The sequence below is a fragment of the Mustela erminea genome, chromosome 12, assembly GCF_009829155.1.
Source record: "Mustela erminea isolate mMusErm1 chromosome 12, mMusErm1.Pri, whole genome shotgun sequence".
In the NCBI taxonomy this organism is placed as follows: Eukaryota; Metazoa; Chordata; class Mammalia; order Carnivora; family Mustelidae; genus Mustela; species Mustela erminea.
In genome coordinates, this window is record NC_045625.1 from 393,336 (window position 1) to 410,800 (window position 17,465).

General features: G+C 58.4%; 2 protein-coding genes across 8 annotated transcripts in view; both read left to right on the forward strand.

The window, feature by feature from the left end:
* Positions 1–17,465, forward strand: part of DPH7 (diphthamide biosynthesis 7) — a 29,851-nt gene that overhangs the window by 3,081 nt on the left and 9,305 nt on the right. The window contains exons 1-4 of one of the 5 annotated variants that reach the window (XM_032308819.1): positions 14,025–14,393; positions 14,496–14,618; positions 16,253–16,386; positions 16,775–16,862. In XM_032308819.1, coding sequence (XP_032164710.1) covers positions 14,586–14,618; positions 16,253–16,386; positions 16,775–16,862 — 255 coding nt within the window. In that variant the 5' untranslated portion in view covers positions 14,025–14,393; positions 14,496–14,585. Of the gene's footprint in view, positions 1–14,024; positions 14,394–14,495; positions 14,619–15,903; positions 15,938–16,252; positions 16,387–16,774; positions 16,863–17,465 lie in introns of those variants that run through there. The other 4 variants (XM_032308821.1, XM_032308818.1, XM_032308822.1 and 1 more) reach the window with 4 other exon arrangements.
* ZMYND19 (zinc finger MYND-type containing 19) lies at positions 1,189–9,521 on the forward strand. 3 transcript variants are annotated; one of them, XM_032308826.1, is made up of 7 exons: positions 1,249–1,332; positions 1,704–1,822; positions 2,393–2,452; positions 3,484–3,590; positions 4,084–4,224; positions 8,569–8,749; positions 8,928–9,521. In XM_032308826.1, exons 2-7 carry the CDS (start codon positions 1,817–1,819, stop codon positions 9,069–9,071), a joined length of 639 nt encoding a protein of 212 aa, XP_032164717.1. In that variant the 5' UTR covers positions 1,249–1,332; positions 1,704–1,816; the 3' UTR covers positions 9,072–9,521. The 3 variants fall into 3 exon arrangements, with proteins under 3 accessions (XP_032164714.1, XP_032164717.1, XP_032164715.1); XM_032308823.1 differs by lacking the exon at positions 1,704–1,822 and having other exon boundaries at positions 1,189–1,332; XM_032308824.1 differs by lacking the exon at positions 1,249–1,332 and having other exon boundaries at positions 1,414–1,822.

Here is a 17,465-nt window from a genome sequence, read left to right on the forward strand (position 1 = left end):
TGCCCATAAAAGCCTGCTGGCCCCGCTCCGGCCCCTCCCATCCCTGATCGGGGCCCGTTTCTGCCCTGCGGTCCCGTCCGGCGACCACGGACGTCCGACCTTCTCACACCTGCCCTCTCCGGCCCACCAGCTCACGCCCACCGGGCAGCCCGGCATCCCCCGCCCACCGCCCTCCCTCGGACCCCAGCCCCCGCCCCCGACCTGCCTGCGTGCCCCGCGGGCCTTCCCGCGCCCCACACCGAAACGCGACCGGGGCTTTCGCGTCGCGCCTCGGCGCAGCGGTGACAGCGCTCGGAGGACTCACGCCCCGGGGCGGCCGCTCGGGAAGGAGCCGGACCCGCCGCCCCAGCCGCCGGCACGTCCCCGCCGCCCGGTCAGCAGCGGGAGAGCCGGGGGAGGCCGCGGCGGCCTCAGGGTGCGCCGCGTGGGCAACCGCGCGCCGCCGCGGTCCTCCGCTGGGCGCCGGCGCGGAGGAGGCGCTCGGCCCGGGCGGGAAGGCGCGCGGGCGCGGGCCCAGGTCCCGGAGGCGCTCGGCCCCCCCGGCCCCGGCCCCCCCAGCCCCGGCCCCCGCGCGGCGTCCTGCGGAGGCGGGGCCGTTTGCCGGGCGCCGCAGCGAGCCCCGCAGAAACCCCGGCCCGCAGGGCCCCCCGTCGGCCCCTCCGCGAGGGAGGTCGCGCGCGCGGGCCAGGCCGCAGGGTCGGGTGTGGGGCCGCGAGGCCGGGGGCCGCGGGCTGGTCGGGGGGTCGGGAGCCCGGAGCCGGGTGCGGCGCCGGGTCGGAGCAGGATCCGGAGCGCGGCCTCCAGCACAAAGCTTCCCGCGAAACTGACGTAGCGCGGGGCGGCCGCGCAGGCGCCGCCCCTGGCCGCGCCCCTCCCCCCGCGCTCCCTCCGCTCCTCAACGCGCCGGCGCACTCTCCCTCCTCCCATTGGCCACGGCGCGGCGGCGCGCGCCGGCCGGCGCAGTGCGCGCCCCGCGATTGGCGGGTCGGCGGCGGGCGGGGGTGTGTCCGCGCCCCGCCCCGCCTCCGGCTCCGCTCGCGGTGGTGCGCGCGGCGGCAGCGGCGGCGGCGGCGGCGGCGGCGGCGGCGGCGGCGCGTGGCAGGTCCGGCGGGCACGAGGCGGCGGCGGCCCGAGCCCGGCCCAGCCTCGTCCCGCCTGGCCCCGACCCCGGCCCGCCGGCCCGGCCCACCCGGCGCGCCGCGGCGCCGCCCCGGCGCGGCCCCGGTCCCGGCCCGGCGTCTCCCGAGGGAGCGGCGCCGCCGGCCGAGCGCAGGCCCGGCCATGACCGACTTCAAATTGGGCATCGTGCGGCTCGGCCGGGTGGCCGGGAAGGTGAGCGGCGCGGGAGCGGGGGCGCGGGGCCGGGGCCGCGGGTCGGGGGGTGCGGGGCCGGGCGGGCGGCGGCGGCGGCGGGTCTCCGCGGGCCAGGACGGGGCTGGCGGCCGCGGGCAGCGCGGCGCCCTTCCGAGGCGGCCGCTCGCTCGTTGGCGAGGCGGCCTGCGTGCGTCTCGGTGCCTGGCCGTCCGCAGTGGAGCTTCGCGCAGGGTTCACGCCGCCCGCGGTGGCCGGGGCTGGACGGGCCTCGGTGGGCCTCCCAGAGCAGGGCCTCCCTCTGCTTCTCTCCCTTACCGGGCCCCGCCCTCCGCGTGGTCGAGGCCGGGGCTTCCTGGCACCTGTGGGCATTGAGGCTTGGCTGTTTCCAGGAGCCGGCCGGCCGTGCAGCTGCACCAGCCACGGACCTTACCCTGCATGGGAACCCTGTTCCCATCACCAGCGGCGGAAGCTTCTGGTGGGAGAGAGGAGCAGAGGCAGTCAGATGAAGGTAAAACCGGCTTAGATCTTAGAAAAAGGCTTTCCGAGCAAGAATGCGACTAGTCCGTTTGGGGGACGTTTCCTGCGTTTCCTGCAAGAGGAACGTGGCACTTTCCCAGGGAAGGGGGCCTCCCCGCAGCGCTGCGGTCCCTCTGACTCAGGGACCGGCGAGCTGGCGTCCTGCCTTCCGCTCTCGCAAGCTAAGTGAGCAGCAGCTCGGGGGTACCGCCACCCGCTTCATAAACGGTTCACGGAAGCCTTCTGGATGTTCTGCCTCCATCCAGGGCCCCTTCCTCTGTTCTGAGCAAGCCGCCCTCTCGGCTTAGGCTTACCGGCGGGCTCAGACACACAGCCTAGAGGTCAGCCAGCTCAGTGACCCTTCGTTCTCGCACACGTGGATGGGAAGGGAGGCCTGATGTCTGCTCCTCTGCTAGTCTCAGTGGGAAACAACCACCTGCCGTAGGGAGTAGGCTGCTTCGGACCCCTCACCTGCTCCACAGCCGGAAGGGCCAGTTTCTGTTGAGGCTGAGACTGGACTGTGACCCTGAACGTAACATGTTGAAACGTGATTAATTTCCAGACCAAGTACACTCTGATAGATGAGCAAGATATCCCGCTGGTGGAGGGCTACTCCTTTGAGGTAAGGGTGGCAGTTTCTCGGCTGACCTGCTTTCAGCAGGGGGAGGGTCGCAAGGGGCGGGTTTTATCCCCTGCGAGGGCAGCCTGGCTTTCAGCACCACCATGATGTGCGCCCTCTCCCACTTTCACCCTGGTGGCTGACTCTTCCCGAAAACGGATCAAACTGTGTCATGTTGTGGTTGAATGCTCAACTGGACAAGCCCTGGCTGTCTAGGAGACTGTCCAGGGCCACCTCGCCTTCCCTCTGGCCGGGCCCTGCCGTGGCTGCTGGGCCCTGGTGCTGTCCGTTCTCTCATCTTCCTGAGCTCCCCTGCCTTCTGCTGTGCTCTCCTTGATGAGTTTCGGCTTACCCGCCAGTCCTCACCTACCGGCTCCTCCCCTCCGAAGTCTCGAGGGGTCTGCGGAACCGCTACCCTGTGACGGCTGCACGCGTGCTTTCACCGTGCAGGTGACCCCAGCACAACACGAGTTTGAACTGCACGGGTTAACTTAGATGTGGGTGTGGTACTTTTGTTTTTTGGTTATTTGTGGGGATTTTTTGGATAAATACACCCCAGTACTGTAAGTATTTTTTCTCCTTATGACTTTCTTAAAAGCGTTGTCCTTCTCTAACTTTACCTTATTGTAAGAATGTAGCGTATGTTGTGTTTAAAGTATAGAATATGTGTTAGCTTTCTCTCAGAAATCACATGGGTCTTCAGCTGTGTGGGGTTCGGTGTGCCTGACCCGTACATGTTCAGGGGTCAACTGTTAGTTACTTGTCCAAGCGTTTTTCTCACCGAGTTGTGGGGTTTTTCTAAAAATGAGAAAGTTTATTTCTCTGTGTCTGCAGTATTTCTCAGAGTGGGTTGTGAGTGCTTGTTGGGATACAGGGGCTGCTCCTGATGGGGGCTCTGCAGAGCTCTGGGTCGCAGAAACAGGCCTCCTATATGTGCTCTGGCTTGTCTGTTTCACGTCCCTCTCCTTCAGAGGGATTCCAAGGGAAGCTGAGCATCGGGCTTCTTTAACGGATTTTTCCTCGTCCTCTCTCAGGCCCGGATGGAAGTAGACGCAGACGGAAATGGTGCTAAGATATTTGCATATGCCTTTGACAAAAACCGAGGAAGAGGGTCGGGAAGGCTCCTTCACGAGCTGTTGTGGTAGGTGTTTTCCAGCTGCTTGCTTCCCGTTTGGGTGCCGCGTGAGCCCTGTTGTGCACAGGGCCCCCGGCGTCCGTGGAGCAACCTGCCTTGACACAGCCTCCTCTGGGGTAGGGTGGGCTCGGCTCCCTCCACTGTGTTCTTGCCGAGCCCGTGAGTGGGCTGTGAGGGACGACCTGCCTCTCCTTGGCGCGCGTGGTGGAGGTCCGAAATGCTTGCCGCTGCTCGGGTGGGTAAGCTCCAGGCTCTGCGTGTGGTGTCAGGGTTCCAGCCCGGCTTCTTGCCGCCTAGCTCTTCAGTCAAGGGGCTGAACTGCCAGCATGGTCCATCGTGTTTGGCCACAGACTCACATAGTTGGATTCCTCGCAGCAGCCTTGCTCCTGACTGTCCCTGGCAGTGTGGCAGGGGCCCAGTTTGGGCCCCGGAGCTGCAGTTGGGCGGAGGGGAGGGGGGTTGCGGAGGCAGCAGATGGTGAGAGTTGTCTGTTTCCTAGGGAGCGTCACAGGGGAGGCATCGCTCCCGGGTTTCAGGTGGTGCACCTCAACGCTGTGACTGTGGACAACCGGCTGGACAACCTGCAGCTGGTGCCGTGGGGCTGGCGGCCCAAAGCCGAAGAGACGTCCAGCAAGCAGAGGTGGGTCTCCTCAGGGCCTGTTGGCGTCGGTGGGGGGCCTCCGGGGGAGAGCCCTCCTCTAAGCTCTTGTTGCTGTGTTTCTGTTTTTTAAAGATTTTATTTATTATTTGAGAGAGAGCGCGTGTGTGGGCGAGAGAGCGGGCAAGGGAGCCCAGGGAGCAGAGCCCACGCTGAGCCTGACGCAGGGCCCATCCCAGGACCCCAGCGTCGTGACCTGAGCCGAACGCAGCTGCTGAACTGACTGAGCCGCCCAGGTGCCCCATCCTCTAGGGGCTTGTTACCAAGAGGGCCCATGTCTGTCCTATGCCCTGATCTATGGGAGGGGAGACCTTGGTTATTTTCCTCCAAGTATGGGATCCTTATTTACTTCATGAGGGTAGGATGCCATTTTGATGGTGACCTTTTGGGTTGGTTCTCTAGATCAGCTAGAGTAGGAGAAGAGCTGTCTGGGCTGGTGCTTGTACATGGGCAGGACTCCTGTCCCACGCCCTGTACACACTTGTGCGTCTTTTTGTCAAAACGTTTCATCCAAGTAAAAAAAAAGCAAGACATGGGGGCACCTGAGGGGCTCAGTTGGTTAAGTGTCTGCCCTCGGCTCAGGTCGTGTTCCTCGGGGTCCTGGGATCAGGCCCTGTGGCGGGCTCCCTGCTCAGCGGGGTCTGCTGCTCCTTCTCCCTCTGCATCCTCCTTGTGCTCTCCCACTTGCACTCTCAAATAAATAAGTAAATACATAAAATCTTTAAAAGAAGCAAGGTAGTGTGGTTCGGGGGCTCTGCTGTTCAGCCTCCACCACTGTGTGGTCCTGGAAACACTGCTTCTGCTCAGGATAGCACAGGCAACCCACTTGGGCAAGTAGGATGCTGAGAGCTGGCCCCAAGCGCAGCCTTGGTATGAGCTTCATGGAGCACTTGAGAAGAGCTGGGGAACCAGCAGGATGGGAATTGGGAACCAAAATGAGCCAGGATGTTCTTGGCCATTGTGTACCATCTGTGGGCTCACAGGGCCTCTTTGGGGTTCATGTACGCCCTCAGGCCTCTGGGAAGCCTTTCATCAAACAAAATGAAGGTGGTGTTATCAACAGAAGAGTAAGGGCAACTCAGGAGGCCAGTCAGTGTCCACATCTCCCCTGGGTTGTCCAACATGGATGCTTGTTCAGTGGGAGCACTGGGATTTGCCCCCACAGCACTGGACAGGTCCTTCCACTGTGGGCCAACAGGGTGCTGTCTACCCCTTTACCCAGCAGTGGATCTGCTCCTTTCAGGAGCTCTGGGTTATGAAGTCTGTCGCTTTAGGCCTTTCCTTTGTGTGACTCATGGATTGGCCAACCTATGGCTGAATGTTACATTTACTCATCTGAACATTATTTATGGTTAGGAGATAAGATAACCACAATTGAAAACACCTTTTTGCGAAAGGGTCCTTTGCACCCCAGGCTACCCTGTGGAGTGGTCTCTGCTGGGTCGTGGCCTGGCTGTCCCCATGCTCCTCTAGGCTGCTCTGGGAGGCCCAGGACTGCGGCTCTGCTCTTGAGGCTCTCTCCTTTGTGACCTCTCAGGAGACAACCAAGTGGTGCCATCCTTAGTTTGTTGGCTAGGGATGGAGACTCCAGCAGCAGTCACACCGTGGGTCAGAGCTAGCCCGAGTGCTTGTCGTGGGTCAGAGCGAGGCTGAGTGCAGCGTGAACTCCCAGTTGGCCTGGGCAGTATGTGTCCTTCTCTTTCTCAGCTGGTGGCCTCCACATGGCTGGTTCTGTGGTGGGAATCAACCTGTCTCTGAGGCTGGGAATATGGCCCCATGGATTCTCCTAGACCTGCACATCCTGCCTGACTTCTCTTCAGTGCAGCGGCCACAAGGGCGGCTCATCTGGGGGCAGGGGTGGAGGGTCTCTTTGTCAAAGCGTGTTTTCTTTGCTTTCTGCTTTTAAAAGCCGTCTGGGGCCCAAGTGTGCCTCTGTCTTGTAGGATTTCATTGAAAGCTCTGAAGGCAGCCAGCAGCCTCCTACATCCCGACTCTTCCCCTTTTCTTTCCTTTAAAAGACTTTTCTCATTGTGGTAAAACGCATGTAACATTTACCATTTTAACCTTTTTTTTTTTTTTGGAGATTTAAATATTTTAGAGAGAGAGCATGCGTGTGTGAGAGTGGGCCCAAGGGGTGGGGAGGGCAGGAACCGGGACCGGGAGAGAGAAGCCCCACCCAAGCCGCACCCGAGCTGCACCCCACAGTTCTACGGTCACAGCCTGAGCCACAACCAAGAGTCAGGCGAGCGACTACGCCACCCTGGTGCCCCCATCCTAACCGTGTTTGAATGGCCAGTTCAGTGGCATCGAATCCACCCACCATCCCCGCCATCCATCCACCTTCAGAACTTTTCCACTGTCCCAAACTCAGACTCTGTCCCCGTTAGACAGGGACCTGTCCCCTCCCCAAGCCCCCACCTTCCCATTCTCGGTTTCTGGATTGACTCCTCTAGGGTCTCCTGGGAGTACTATCCTACAGGATTTGTCTTTTTGGTACAGACTTATCTCAGCACAATGTCCTCAAGGTCTGTTGATGGAGCCTTTGTCAGGATTTCCACCCTTCTTAAGGTTGAATGATGATCCATTCTATTTCTCTACGCCTCACCTGTCAGGTGCTGACGACGACCAGCACTTGGGTTGCTTGCACGTCTCTGCTGTTGCGAGTACTGCTGCGATGAGCCTGAGTCTAGGTGTCTCTGTAAGACTCTGCTTGCAGCGGTCGGAGTCTGTGCCCAGCAGTGCAGGGGCTGGGCTGTAGGGCGGTTCTCCTTTTAACTTTCTGAGGTGCCGCCATCCTAATTCCCACGCGTCTGCTGCTTCAGATCCCCGCCCGCAGCGCACGAGGGTTCCCGTTTCTCCATGTCCTCGCCAGCTCTCAGTGCACTCTGGCTTTTGTTTTGTTTCACTCATCCTAATGAGTGTGGGGTGATATCTCGTTTTGGTTTTCATTTGTATTTTCCTGATGATGAGTAATGATAGTCATCTTTTCATGTGCGTACTGGCTATTTGTACATCTGCTTTTAGAGGAGCATGTTCAGGTCTTTTGGCTATTTTTAGAGATTTACTTATTTACTGGTTGGGGAGGGAGAGGGAGAATCTCAACTGACCTCCCGCCAAGTAGGGAGCCCAGTGTGGGGCCCAGTGGACAGCCCCAAGCTCATGACCCAAGCTGAAATTCGGAGTCTGATGCTTAACCTACTGAGCCACCCAGGCACCCCTTGCCGTTTTTTGGTTTTTTTTTTTAAGATTTTATTTATTTATTTGACAGCGAGAGAGGGAATACTAGCAGGGGAGTGGCAGAGGGAGAAGCAGGCTTCCCGCTGAGCAGGGAGCCCAAGGCGGGACTGAATCCCAGGACCCTGGCTTTGTGACCTGAGCCAAAGGCAGACGCCTAACGAATGAGCCACCCAGGCGCCCCTCCTCTTGCCTGTTTTTAAATCTGGTTGTTTGGTGTTTTTCTTGTTGAGTTATGGGAGGTGTTTATATATTCTGGATATTAATTTCTTATCAAATACATGATTTGCATATATTTCCCTCATTTGGGGGGTTGCCTTTGTAGCTCTGTGGATAGTGCCCTTTTTTTGTTGTTCTTCTAAGTAAATTCTAGGCCCAACGTGAACTCTTGACCCAAACATCAAGAGTTACGGCTCTACCGTACTGACTGAGCCAGCCGGGCGCCCGGAGGGCTTGCATTAAGGTCCTTGATCCATTTTGAATTAATTTTTGTATGTAACCGAGTCTCTGGCCCCCATGGGGTTGGTGGTGTGAAGGGGGTGTTAGCCTGCTCCTATGCAGCCCAGCACCAGGGCGGGCTGTGGACTGCCTGCACTTTCCCTACCCACCCTGTGCTCCAGTGGGGCCCATCGGGGAGCCTCAGGTCTCTAGTCAGGTAGGATTCCTTAGTTGTAAGCTTCTGGTCCACTAAGGACATAGAGCAGCTCTTTGCGTCAAAGGGGAGGTAGCTGGGGCAGAAGCAGGTGCCTCTGAGGCCATGAGCAGGGAAAAGGGCTGCCAGGCCTTGCTTGGGTGGCCAGGCTTGGCCAGGTCCTGGTCCTGAGACCCCATCTCTGCCTGCCGTGTGCCTGTCAGTCCCAGATCTGGGGGGTTGAGGAGTGAGGTAGACATAGCCCTACCGTGTACCTTTTAGTGGGTTGGTCCCTGATGCCACACAGATCAGCCCCGCTGTGAATGCTGTGTGGGGGCAAAGAGAAGCCAAGTTCAAGATGTCGTGAAAACAGAGCAGGGCAAACAGTTTGTCCTCAGGTCGTGTCCCTGCCTTGGCGGTGTCTGGCGGAGCGTGCTGAGGTGTCTGCTGGTCTGTTCCAGGGAGCAGAGCTTATACTGGCTGGCGATTCAGCAGCTCCCCACGGACCCCATCGAGGAGCAGTTCCCCGTCCTGAATGTGACCCGCTACTATAACGCCAACGGGGACGTGGTGGAAGAGGAGGAAAGCTCCTGCACCTACTACGAGTGCCATTACCCGCCCTGCACCGTGATCGAGAAGCAGGTACCAGTGCGGCCGCGCCACCCGCCCGGCCCTCCAGCGGCTCCCCGGCCGCAGCGGCTTTTCCGCGGCAGCTTCGGTGCACGGGCTCGCCCAGCCCTTTCCGATGGGGATGTAGCGTCGGCCCCGCAGCCAGTCCCCTGGCGCGACGGTGAAGCCGTGGTTCTGTGTGTTCTTTCAGCTGCGCGAGTTCAACATCTGCGGGCGTTGCCAGGCGGCCCGGTACTGCGGCTCCCAGTGCCAGCAGAAGGACTGGCCGGCCCACAAGAAGCACTGTCGGGAGAAGAAGCGCCCCTTCCAGCACGAGCTGGAGCCTGAGCGGTGACCGCGCCGACGGACCTTCCTTGGGCGCGGCAGACACAGACCCGCGGTCGGCCTGGAGCTGCTGGAGGAGCCGATGGCTCACAGCCTGGCAGCCGCCACGGAGGCCACCGTCGCCGGGACTTGGTGGGCTCAGCGGTCCCTGCGGTGTTCAGCTCCGAGCACAGACAGCTGGGGAGGCTCCCACTGGGATGCTTCTCATTATTTATATGTTAATATGTTTGTAAACTCATGTACAGTTTTTTTGGGGGGAGGCAGTGGGAGGGTTAGAAATTACAAATAGAATCATTTGCTGTAATTCTCAAATGGCGAACGGTCAGGCCACATGTTTAAAAAGCCTAAAAAGTGTCACGTGACAGAAGCTTCTCCGGGCGGCTGTAGCCCCGGGGAGCGTGGCCTGCCTGCGGTCGTGTCTACAAGGTACAGTAAAGGGGTGGAATCATCGAGTGCCTCAGCCGTTCCTCCTCCTCCTTTTTGCCCTCGATGCCGTTATGCCGTTGAGCTTTATTTCTGAGTGAATCAAGGTGGTCTAGGGCTGGGGGTGCGGCACTGCCTTTATTCCTGGGTTGAGAGAGAGAGGAGGCAGGTGGGCACGGAGTGGGAGACTCAGACCCATGCTTGTCCTGTGGCAGGGGTAGCCGGGGCGTTGGAGCAGGCGGCCCTGTTGGGCAGGCATGGAATGTTCTCAGCCCTGGCGCAGGTAAACTCTCACCTGGATTCACGCACTGAGTGGCGGGGCTTCTGCCCAGCCGAGCTCCAGAGGTCCTGCCTGTGTGCTGCAGTAACCAGGGTGATGGAGTGTTGCTTCCCCGTCTGCTCTGCTGGGTTCCCTCTCCCTTCGGGGAGCCCAGGTTCTGAAGGCTGGGCAGGGCCTCTTACACCTTGCAGAACCACTTTAGGGCAATAAGCCAGGCTCCGTGCCTGGGAACTTACTGGTTTCCAGATCCAGCCAGCCCACCAGAGGCTTTACCTCCTGGGAGAAGGAAGGCTGGCCATTCCACCTCTGAGCATGTGTCCTGGGCTGTCCCTTTCCCCATCCCATGTTGGTCCCAAGGGTTGCTGCCACACTTTCCCTTGTGCAGCTCTTCTGTCATCTTCCAGTGTGTCCCATCTGTCTTGTGTGTGCTCATTTCTTTGGCTGGGGACAGACTCTTGGTGTCCTTGGTTTGTGAGTTGAGCTTCTGGTAGGTTCTTTTGCAGTCCTTGGGCAGTACGTCTTGGAGAGCCAGACTGGGGAAGTCAGATGAAGGCAACATACAGGGAGCAGGAGGGACCCTTCCGAACTCTGAGGGGCTGCTGTGAAAGTGAGAACCCCACCTGGTGCCTCTGGCAGCGTGAGTGCTGCATGCTTTCTAGGTCAGGGATGCCCTTGCTCCATAGGTGAGGTGTGCTCTAGGTCTTGCCAGACCCTGGGTTGAGTGGTAATGGGGGATCAGAAATCTTCTGGGGAGGGCGATACGTGTGATCCTGAGAGATAGTCCTACAGACAGCAGTTGGTTTGAGCTCTTGGGACGTTCCCAGGGTTGGTGTGACTCCTGCTTCCAGAGCTCAGCTCTGGTCAGGACTGTTGGGTGCGGGCAGCTGTGCCGGCCGGCATGTTGGGGTTTGGGTGGTCTTCCCAGCGCAGGACCTTGAGTGTGCTTACGCAAGTTGCTTTCACACAGAAGCTCCTGGGATGAGACACCAGACCACAGGCTGTGGTCTTTGGCCGTGTCCTTTGTGTCTGGGCACTTGGAGCCTATCTGAATTCCCTAACCCGCACACATTGTCCTTTGGGCAGCTACTCATCAGAAAATTACATCGAAAGGTCCCAGCTGACCTGTTGGACACCACACCAGGTCCTGACACACCGCTGGTCTCTTCCATGTGGTGCGGTTCGTCGAAAATAGCACTGGCCCAGGGATTGCCGTCCAGTATGGCCGCTTAAAGCAGGCGCCGCACACTGGTAGCTGTTCCCTGTCCAGTGGGCTGTGCCCTGTACTGTGTGTTAGAGACCCCGGCCCCAGTCTATGCTGGTGACAGCCTCTGGGCTGGAGCTGTAAGGTTCTGAAGGTGCCTGCGGAGTGACTTGTTCCTTATGCTTGCATCATTGCTGTGGCCCGTGCCGTGGACGCTGTCAGGAAGGTGCTGTATGATCCGTAGACAGCTCTTACCCCACGTGTGTCCCTTGTTCCTTCTCTGATACCAGCCCCTCATTTCTTTCCTCCTCCAATGGCCCCCAATCTCTTGATCTTTAGAGCCATACACCTGAGAGGAAGGTTAACATTCAGATGGTTAAAATAAGGGGCTTGTGTAGTGTGTGGAGCTGCTTGACTTGGCCTTTTTTGTTTTGTTTTTTTTTTTAAAGATTTTTATTTGAGAGAAAGAACGTGAGCGGGGAGGTAGGTCGATAGGAGAAAGAGCAGCAGACTCCCGGCTGAGCAGTGAGCCCAAGGTGGGACTCGATCCCAGGACCCTGGGATTATGACCTGAGCTGAAGGCAGATGCTTAACTGACTGAGCCACTCAGATGCCCCTTGACTTTGACTTTTTAAAATTTAATTGAATTTGATTTATTTGAGAGAGGGGAAGAGGGAGCACAAGCAGGGGGAGGGGCAGAGGGAGAAGCAGACTCCCTGCTGTGTGGGGAGCCCCATGTGGGACTTGATCCCAGGACCCTGCGAGCATAACCTGGGCAGGCAGACGATTGACCAGCTGAGCGACCCAGGTGGTTTTTGTTTTTTGTTTTTTTGTTTTTTTTTTTTAAGATTTTTTAATCTGAACCCAACATGAGGCTCAAACTCCCGACCCAAAGATCAAGCTTGAAGACGCTACAGACTGAGCCATCCAGGTTTCCCTTGACCATTTCTTGTACCAGGTGCAGGTGTGTGGTTCAGCCGTTTCGGACAGTCCTGTTTCTTTTCCACCAGCCTCTTCTGTGGTTCTGCTCAGCCGCCCTCTGACCTGCTGGCTCACAGCTGTATTTCCAGCCAAAGCCCTGCTTCCGAACCGCAGGCTGGGTCCCCAGGTATCCGTGGGGAGTGGGGATTTCAGAGTCAGCCTGTCCGGTTCCCTGGGGTCATCCCAACAAAGTATCACAACTACGTGGCTCAGAACAACAATGTATCACCCCATTTGTGGAGGTCACAGGTCCCAAATCAAGGTGTTGGCAGGACCGTGCCCCCTCTGAAGACAAGGTGTGTGTGTTCCAGACCTTTCCCAGCTTCTGGCAGTTTCAGGGGATCCCTCCTTGTAGATGCATCGTACCAACCCTCCGTCTTTATATCATCTTCCCTGTGTGGGTCTGTCCTTGAGAGACCAAATCAGCCCTTCAGAAGGATACCAGTCAGGGGCACCTGGGCAGCTCAGTCGGTTAAGTGTCTGCCTTCGGCTCAGGTCATGGGGTCATGATCCCAAGGTCCTGGGATGGAGCCCCACATCGGCTCCTTGCTCAACAGGAAGCCTGCTTTTCCCTCTCCCTCTATCTGCCGCTTCTTTGCTTGTGCGCTCTCTCTCTCTCTGACAAATAAAAAAATCTTAAAAAAAAAAAAAATAAATAAAGGGGAGCCTGAGTGGCTCAGTGGATTAAAGCCTCTGCCTTCGGCTTGGGTCATGATCCCAGGGTCCTGGGATCCAGCCCCACAGTAGGCTCCCTGCTCAGCGGGGAGCCTGCTTCTCCTTCTCTCTGCCCCTCTGCCTGCTTGTGTTCTCTCTCTGTCAAATAAATAAATAAAATCTTAAAAACAAAGACACTAGTCCTGTTGGACTAGGGCCCACCATAATGACCTCATTTCAACCGGTGACCTCTGTAAAGACCCTGTTTCCAAATGTCACGTTCTCTGGTGCTGCGGGATAGGACTTCCCAGCTTTCTGGAGAGACCGTTCAGTCCATCCTTTTTTTTTTTTTTTAAAGATTTTATTCATTTATTTGACAGAGAGAAATCACAAGTAGGCAGAGAGGCAGGCAGAGAGAGAGAGAGAGGAGGAAGCAGGCTCCCTGCTGAGTAGAGAGCCTGATGTCCATCCTTAACAACGTCCAAAGCTCGCGTTCCCCAGACCTGTGCTGTAGTATTTACTGGTTTTCTTGACCTCAGCCTCCCAGGGCTGCGCGGTGTCCTCCCTTACGTTCTAAGACTGCCCCTTGGGCCCAGGCGCGTGCTCTTCCCCAGGCCCTCTGTCCACCTTCCTGTCCACCACCCCGGACCGCCGCGCATCAGGCACGCCCAGCTGGCCTTGGCTCCTTTCTCCTACGTCCTGGCAGGCGGGCCTGCGTCCGCGGGTCCCAGCCCCCTCGGATGGCCTTGAGGGGCAGAGGGCGGGCATGGCCCAGCCCCTTTGGGGCCGACCCCGGACCCCGCTCACCCCTTCCGTGCCCTGTTTCCCTTCTCCTTCCCCCGGTCTTCTCCCTCCCGCCGTTATAGGAGCCACTCGGTCTGGATACTGGGCTGTCGCCTCCAGACCCGCGTGCAGCCCGGAGGTCCGCCGGCAGGGGGCGCAGGAGCCGGCCTCTCGCGCGGCGACAAAGGCGGCCGGAAGTCCCGCCCCGGCGCCCCGGAAGTGGGGGCGAATGCGGAAGCAAAGAGGATGGGTCCGGAACTTCGTTCTCTCCTCCCCGCCGACCTCAGCCCCGACTCCGATCCCGACCCCGGCCCTCCCCGCCGACCTCAGCCCCGATCCCCGCTCTCCCCGCCGACCTCGGCCCCGACCCCCGCTCGCCCCGCCGACCTCGGCCCCGACCCTCGCTCGCCCCGCCGACCTCGGCCCCGACCCCGGCCCTCCCCGCCGACCTCGGCCCCGATTCCCGCTCTCCCCGCCGACCTCGGCCCCGACCCCCGCTCGCCCCGCCGACCTCGGCCCCGACCCCCGCTCGCCCCGCCGACCTCGGCCCCGACCCCCGATCTCGGCCCCGACCCCGGCCCTCCCCGCCGACCTCGGCCCCGACCCCGGCCCTCCCCGCCGACCTCAGCCCCGATCCCCGCTCTCCCCGCCGACCTCGGCCCCGACCCCCGCTCGCCCCGCCGACCTCGGCCCCGACCCCCGATCTCGGCCCCGACCCCGGCCCTCCCCGCCGACCTCGGCCCCGACCCCGGCCCTCCCCGCCGACCTCGGCCCCGACCCCCGCTCTCAACCTGGCCTCGCCACCCCCCCTTCACCGCCCGGTCTCCGCTGTGTCCGGGTCTGACTCCTGCGGCCCGGGCAGTCGCGTCCGGCTTCTGCAGGCGGTGGACACGGAGTACACCGCGGACTCGGTGGAGTGGTGCCCGCTGGAAGGCTGCAGGCACTTGCTGGTCTGCGGCACCTACCAGCTGCGGAAGCCCGAGGACCCGCGCGCCGACGCTGAGAGCAAGGTGTGCGGTGCCCTCCTGCCTTCGGCGGCCTTGACCGCTGCTCTCTGGGTCTGCGCTCCCCAGGCGGCATCTCCAGTCGCTAGAACTCCGCGCCTCTTCCAGGAGACGCCTCAGGAAGGGCGGGGAAAGAGCTCAGACCGGCTGGGGCCTGTCGGGCCTGCAGTGGGGAAGGTTGGAAGAGTCACACAGGAGATGGAGACGGGACAGTGGCCTTGTGGTCGGAAGGTAGAGTAGAAGGGCTTTTTTTTTTTAAGATTTTATTTATTTATTTGACAGATCACAAGGAGGCAGAGCAGCAGGCAGGGTGTGGGGAAGCAGGCACTCCGTGAGCAGAGAGCCCGATGTGCGGCTCTATCCCAGGGTTCTGGGATCATGACCTGAGCCAAAGGCAGAGGCTTGAACCCACTGAGCCACCCAGGCGTCCCAGGGACTTTTTTTTTTTTTTTTTAAAGTTTATTTATGTAAGTAATGTCTACACCAGCCCTGAGAGCAAGAGCTGCATTCTGCATGGACTGAGCCAGCCTGGCACTGGGAATGGGTGTCTTGAAAGTCCCTTATACGCAGGTGTGGCTCAAGTTTATGGGTGAAGTCTAGAATGAAGAGAAATGGGAATTTGAAGGAGCTATATTTAATCTCTTGAAGGCATCTATTCAGATGCAAACCAGGCCGCTTTTAAGAATGGAACTGGTGCCCCAGCAACCTGCGGAAGCCAGGATCTTTCAGGGCTGACTGGGTCCTGCAGCAGCCCTACCATAGCTGGTTCTTAGAAGTCCACTTAGAAGGAGCATTCTAGGGGCACCTGGCTGGCTTAGTCAGTAGACCATGCAACTCTTAATCTCAGGATCGTGAGTTTGAAACCCACATTGGGTGTAGAGATTATTTAAATAAAACTTAAAAAAAAAAGGGCACCTGTGTGACTCAGTGGGTTGGGCCTCTGCCTTTGGCTGGGCTGGTGATCTCGGGGTCCTGGGATCATGACCTGAGCCAAAGGCAGACACTTAACCCACTGAGCCACCAAGATGCCCCAATAAACAAAATCTTTAAAAACAAAAAAAAAATTCTAGGGGCGCCTGGGTGGCTCAGTGGGTTAAGCCTCTACTTTCAGCTCAGGTCATGAACCTGAGGTCCTGGGATCGAGGCCCGCATCGGGCTCTCTGCTCAGCGGGGAGCCTGCTTCTCCGTCTCTCTCTGTCTGCCTCTCTGCCTACTGTCAAATGAATAAGTAAAAAAATCTTAAAAAAAAAATTCTGTGGTGAGCCCAGCAGAGTTTATGTGCCTACCCAGTAATTGTATAACACGAGAAGAGACATTTCTGCAGAAAATCAGGGGTGTTGCTTCCAGGTAGAGTTCCAGAGTCTGTTTTGTTTTATTTATTTATTTATTCATTCATTCATTCATTTGACAGATAGAAATCACAAGTAGGCAGAGAGGCAGGCAGAGAGAGAGGAGGAAGCAGGCTCCCCGCTGAGCAGAGAGCCCGATGCAGGGCTCAATCCCAGGACCCTGGAATCATGACCCGAGCCGAAGGCAGAGGCTTTAACCCACTGAGCCACCCAGGCGCCCCCTTATTTTTTTTTTTTTTAAGATTTTATTTATTTGAGAGAGAGAAAGAATGAGCGGGGGGTGGGGGGGAGGACAAAGGGAGGAGTCTGATTCCTTCTTGAGCAGGGAGCCAGACAGGGGACTTAATCCCAGGGCCCTGAGATCATGACCCGAGCCGAAAGCAGAGGCTTAACTTACTGAGCCACAAGAGTCCCAGAGTCTTGGCCAATCTTTTTTTCCTTTGATTCCTTTTCCCATCCCTTGGGTTCTTCGGTATCTATCAGGGTAATCAGAGAATACATCTGCCTTTTCCGTAGAGTGGACCGGATGCTGATGAGCCTCAAACCCGTTTGGGTCGTCTCTACTTGTATAGTTTCAATGAGGACAACTCTGCTCGCCCCCTGCTCGAGGTCCAAAGAAGAGACACTTCTGCAATCCTGGACATGAAATGGTATGATGTTGGTAAAAATCCCTCTCGTCTGGAACTCGTCATGGGTATCTGTTCATTTAATCAGGGAGCCTGATGCCTGCCAGCATGCAGTAAGATGGGGAAACGTCTGGACTTTTTCATTTCTTTATTGTTGTGCCCGCCTGTTGGCCCTGGGAGGGTACTGGAGACTGGGGCTCCTTTCGGTTGTCGTGTTCCAAGTTCTAGGGTCGGTGGGAGTCTGGCAGGTGATGCTCATTTTCTGCTTCATAAGCAGGGGAGTCTTGAACAGAACTGTAGGCTATAGCCTGGTTTTGGAGCTGAAATTTAAGTAAGTTCCTGAGGTCCATAATGCTGTTCCGTGCCCTGGGTGCGTCCTGTGCTCTGACTGGCGTATGAATTCTCCCCACAGGTGCCACATCCTCGTGGCTGGCCATGCCCTCTTGGGCGTGGCAGATGCTGGTGGGTCCATAGAACTCCTCCGCTTGGTGGAGTCTGAGGTCAGTGACTAGGACCAGGCGTTGGGGGTCGGGGGTCGGAAAGAATCTGAACAGAGAGGGTTTGTGCTGCTGCAAACCTCTCTGTGGCATGATTTCTGCTCAGTGGCAAACTTTATCATAAAACATTCTAATCTAGCATGGGGTCTGTTTTAAATTACGGGGTTCTGCATCTGACTCTGAGAAGTCACCCATGTGTCCCCAGTGGAAGGGCTGAAGTGACAGGGTGTCCATTCATTCACCTGTCAGTGGGTCTGACAGTTCTTCTGTATGGAAAGCCTGGACCAGCGTTCTTAGGCTGATGCTGCTGGGGCCAAGAATAGCAACGAACTTCCTGTGGGAAAGTGGCACTTGTCACGCATAATCAGGAAGGGATGTGTCTCCCCTGTGGCTTTCTCAGACTGTTTGGTATTGGTCAGTGCCACGTGTTTGCAAAATGACTGCATCTGACGGTCAGAGGCTCGGGAGAATAGGGGAGTCCTGTCGTCGAGGGAAGGCAGAGCCCCCAAGACCAGCCCTGACTCGGTGGGAGGGACACACACCAGCACGGGTGTGCAGGCGGACTGGAGCAGGTCCACTTGCTGTTGGAGTTACGGCGGCCGAGGG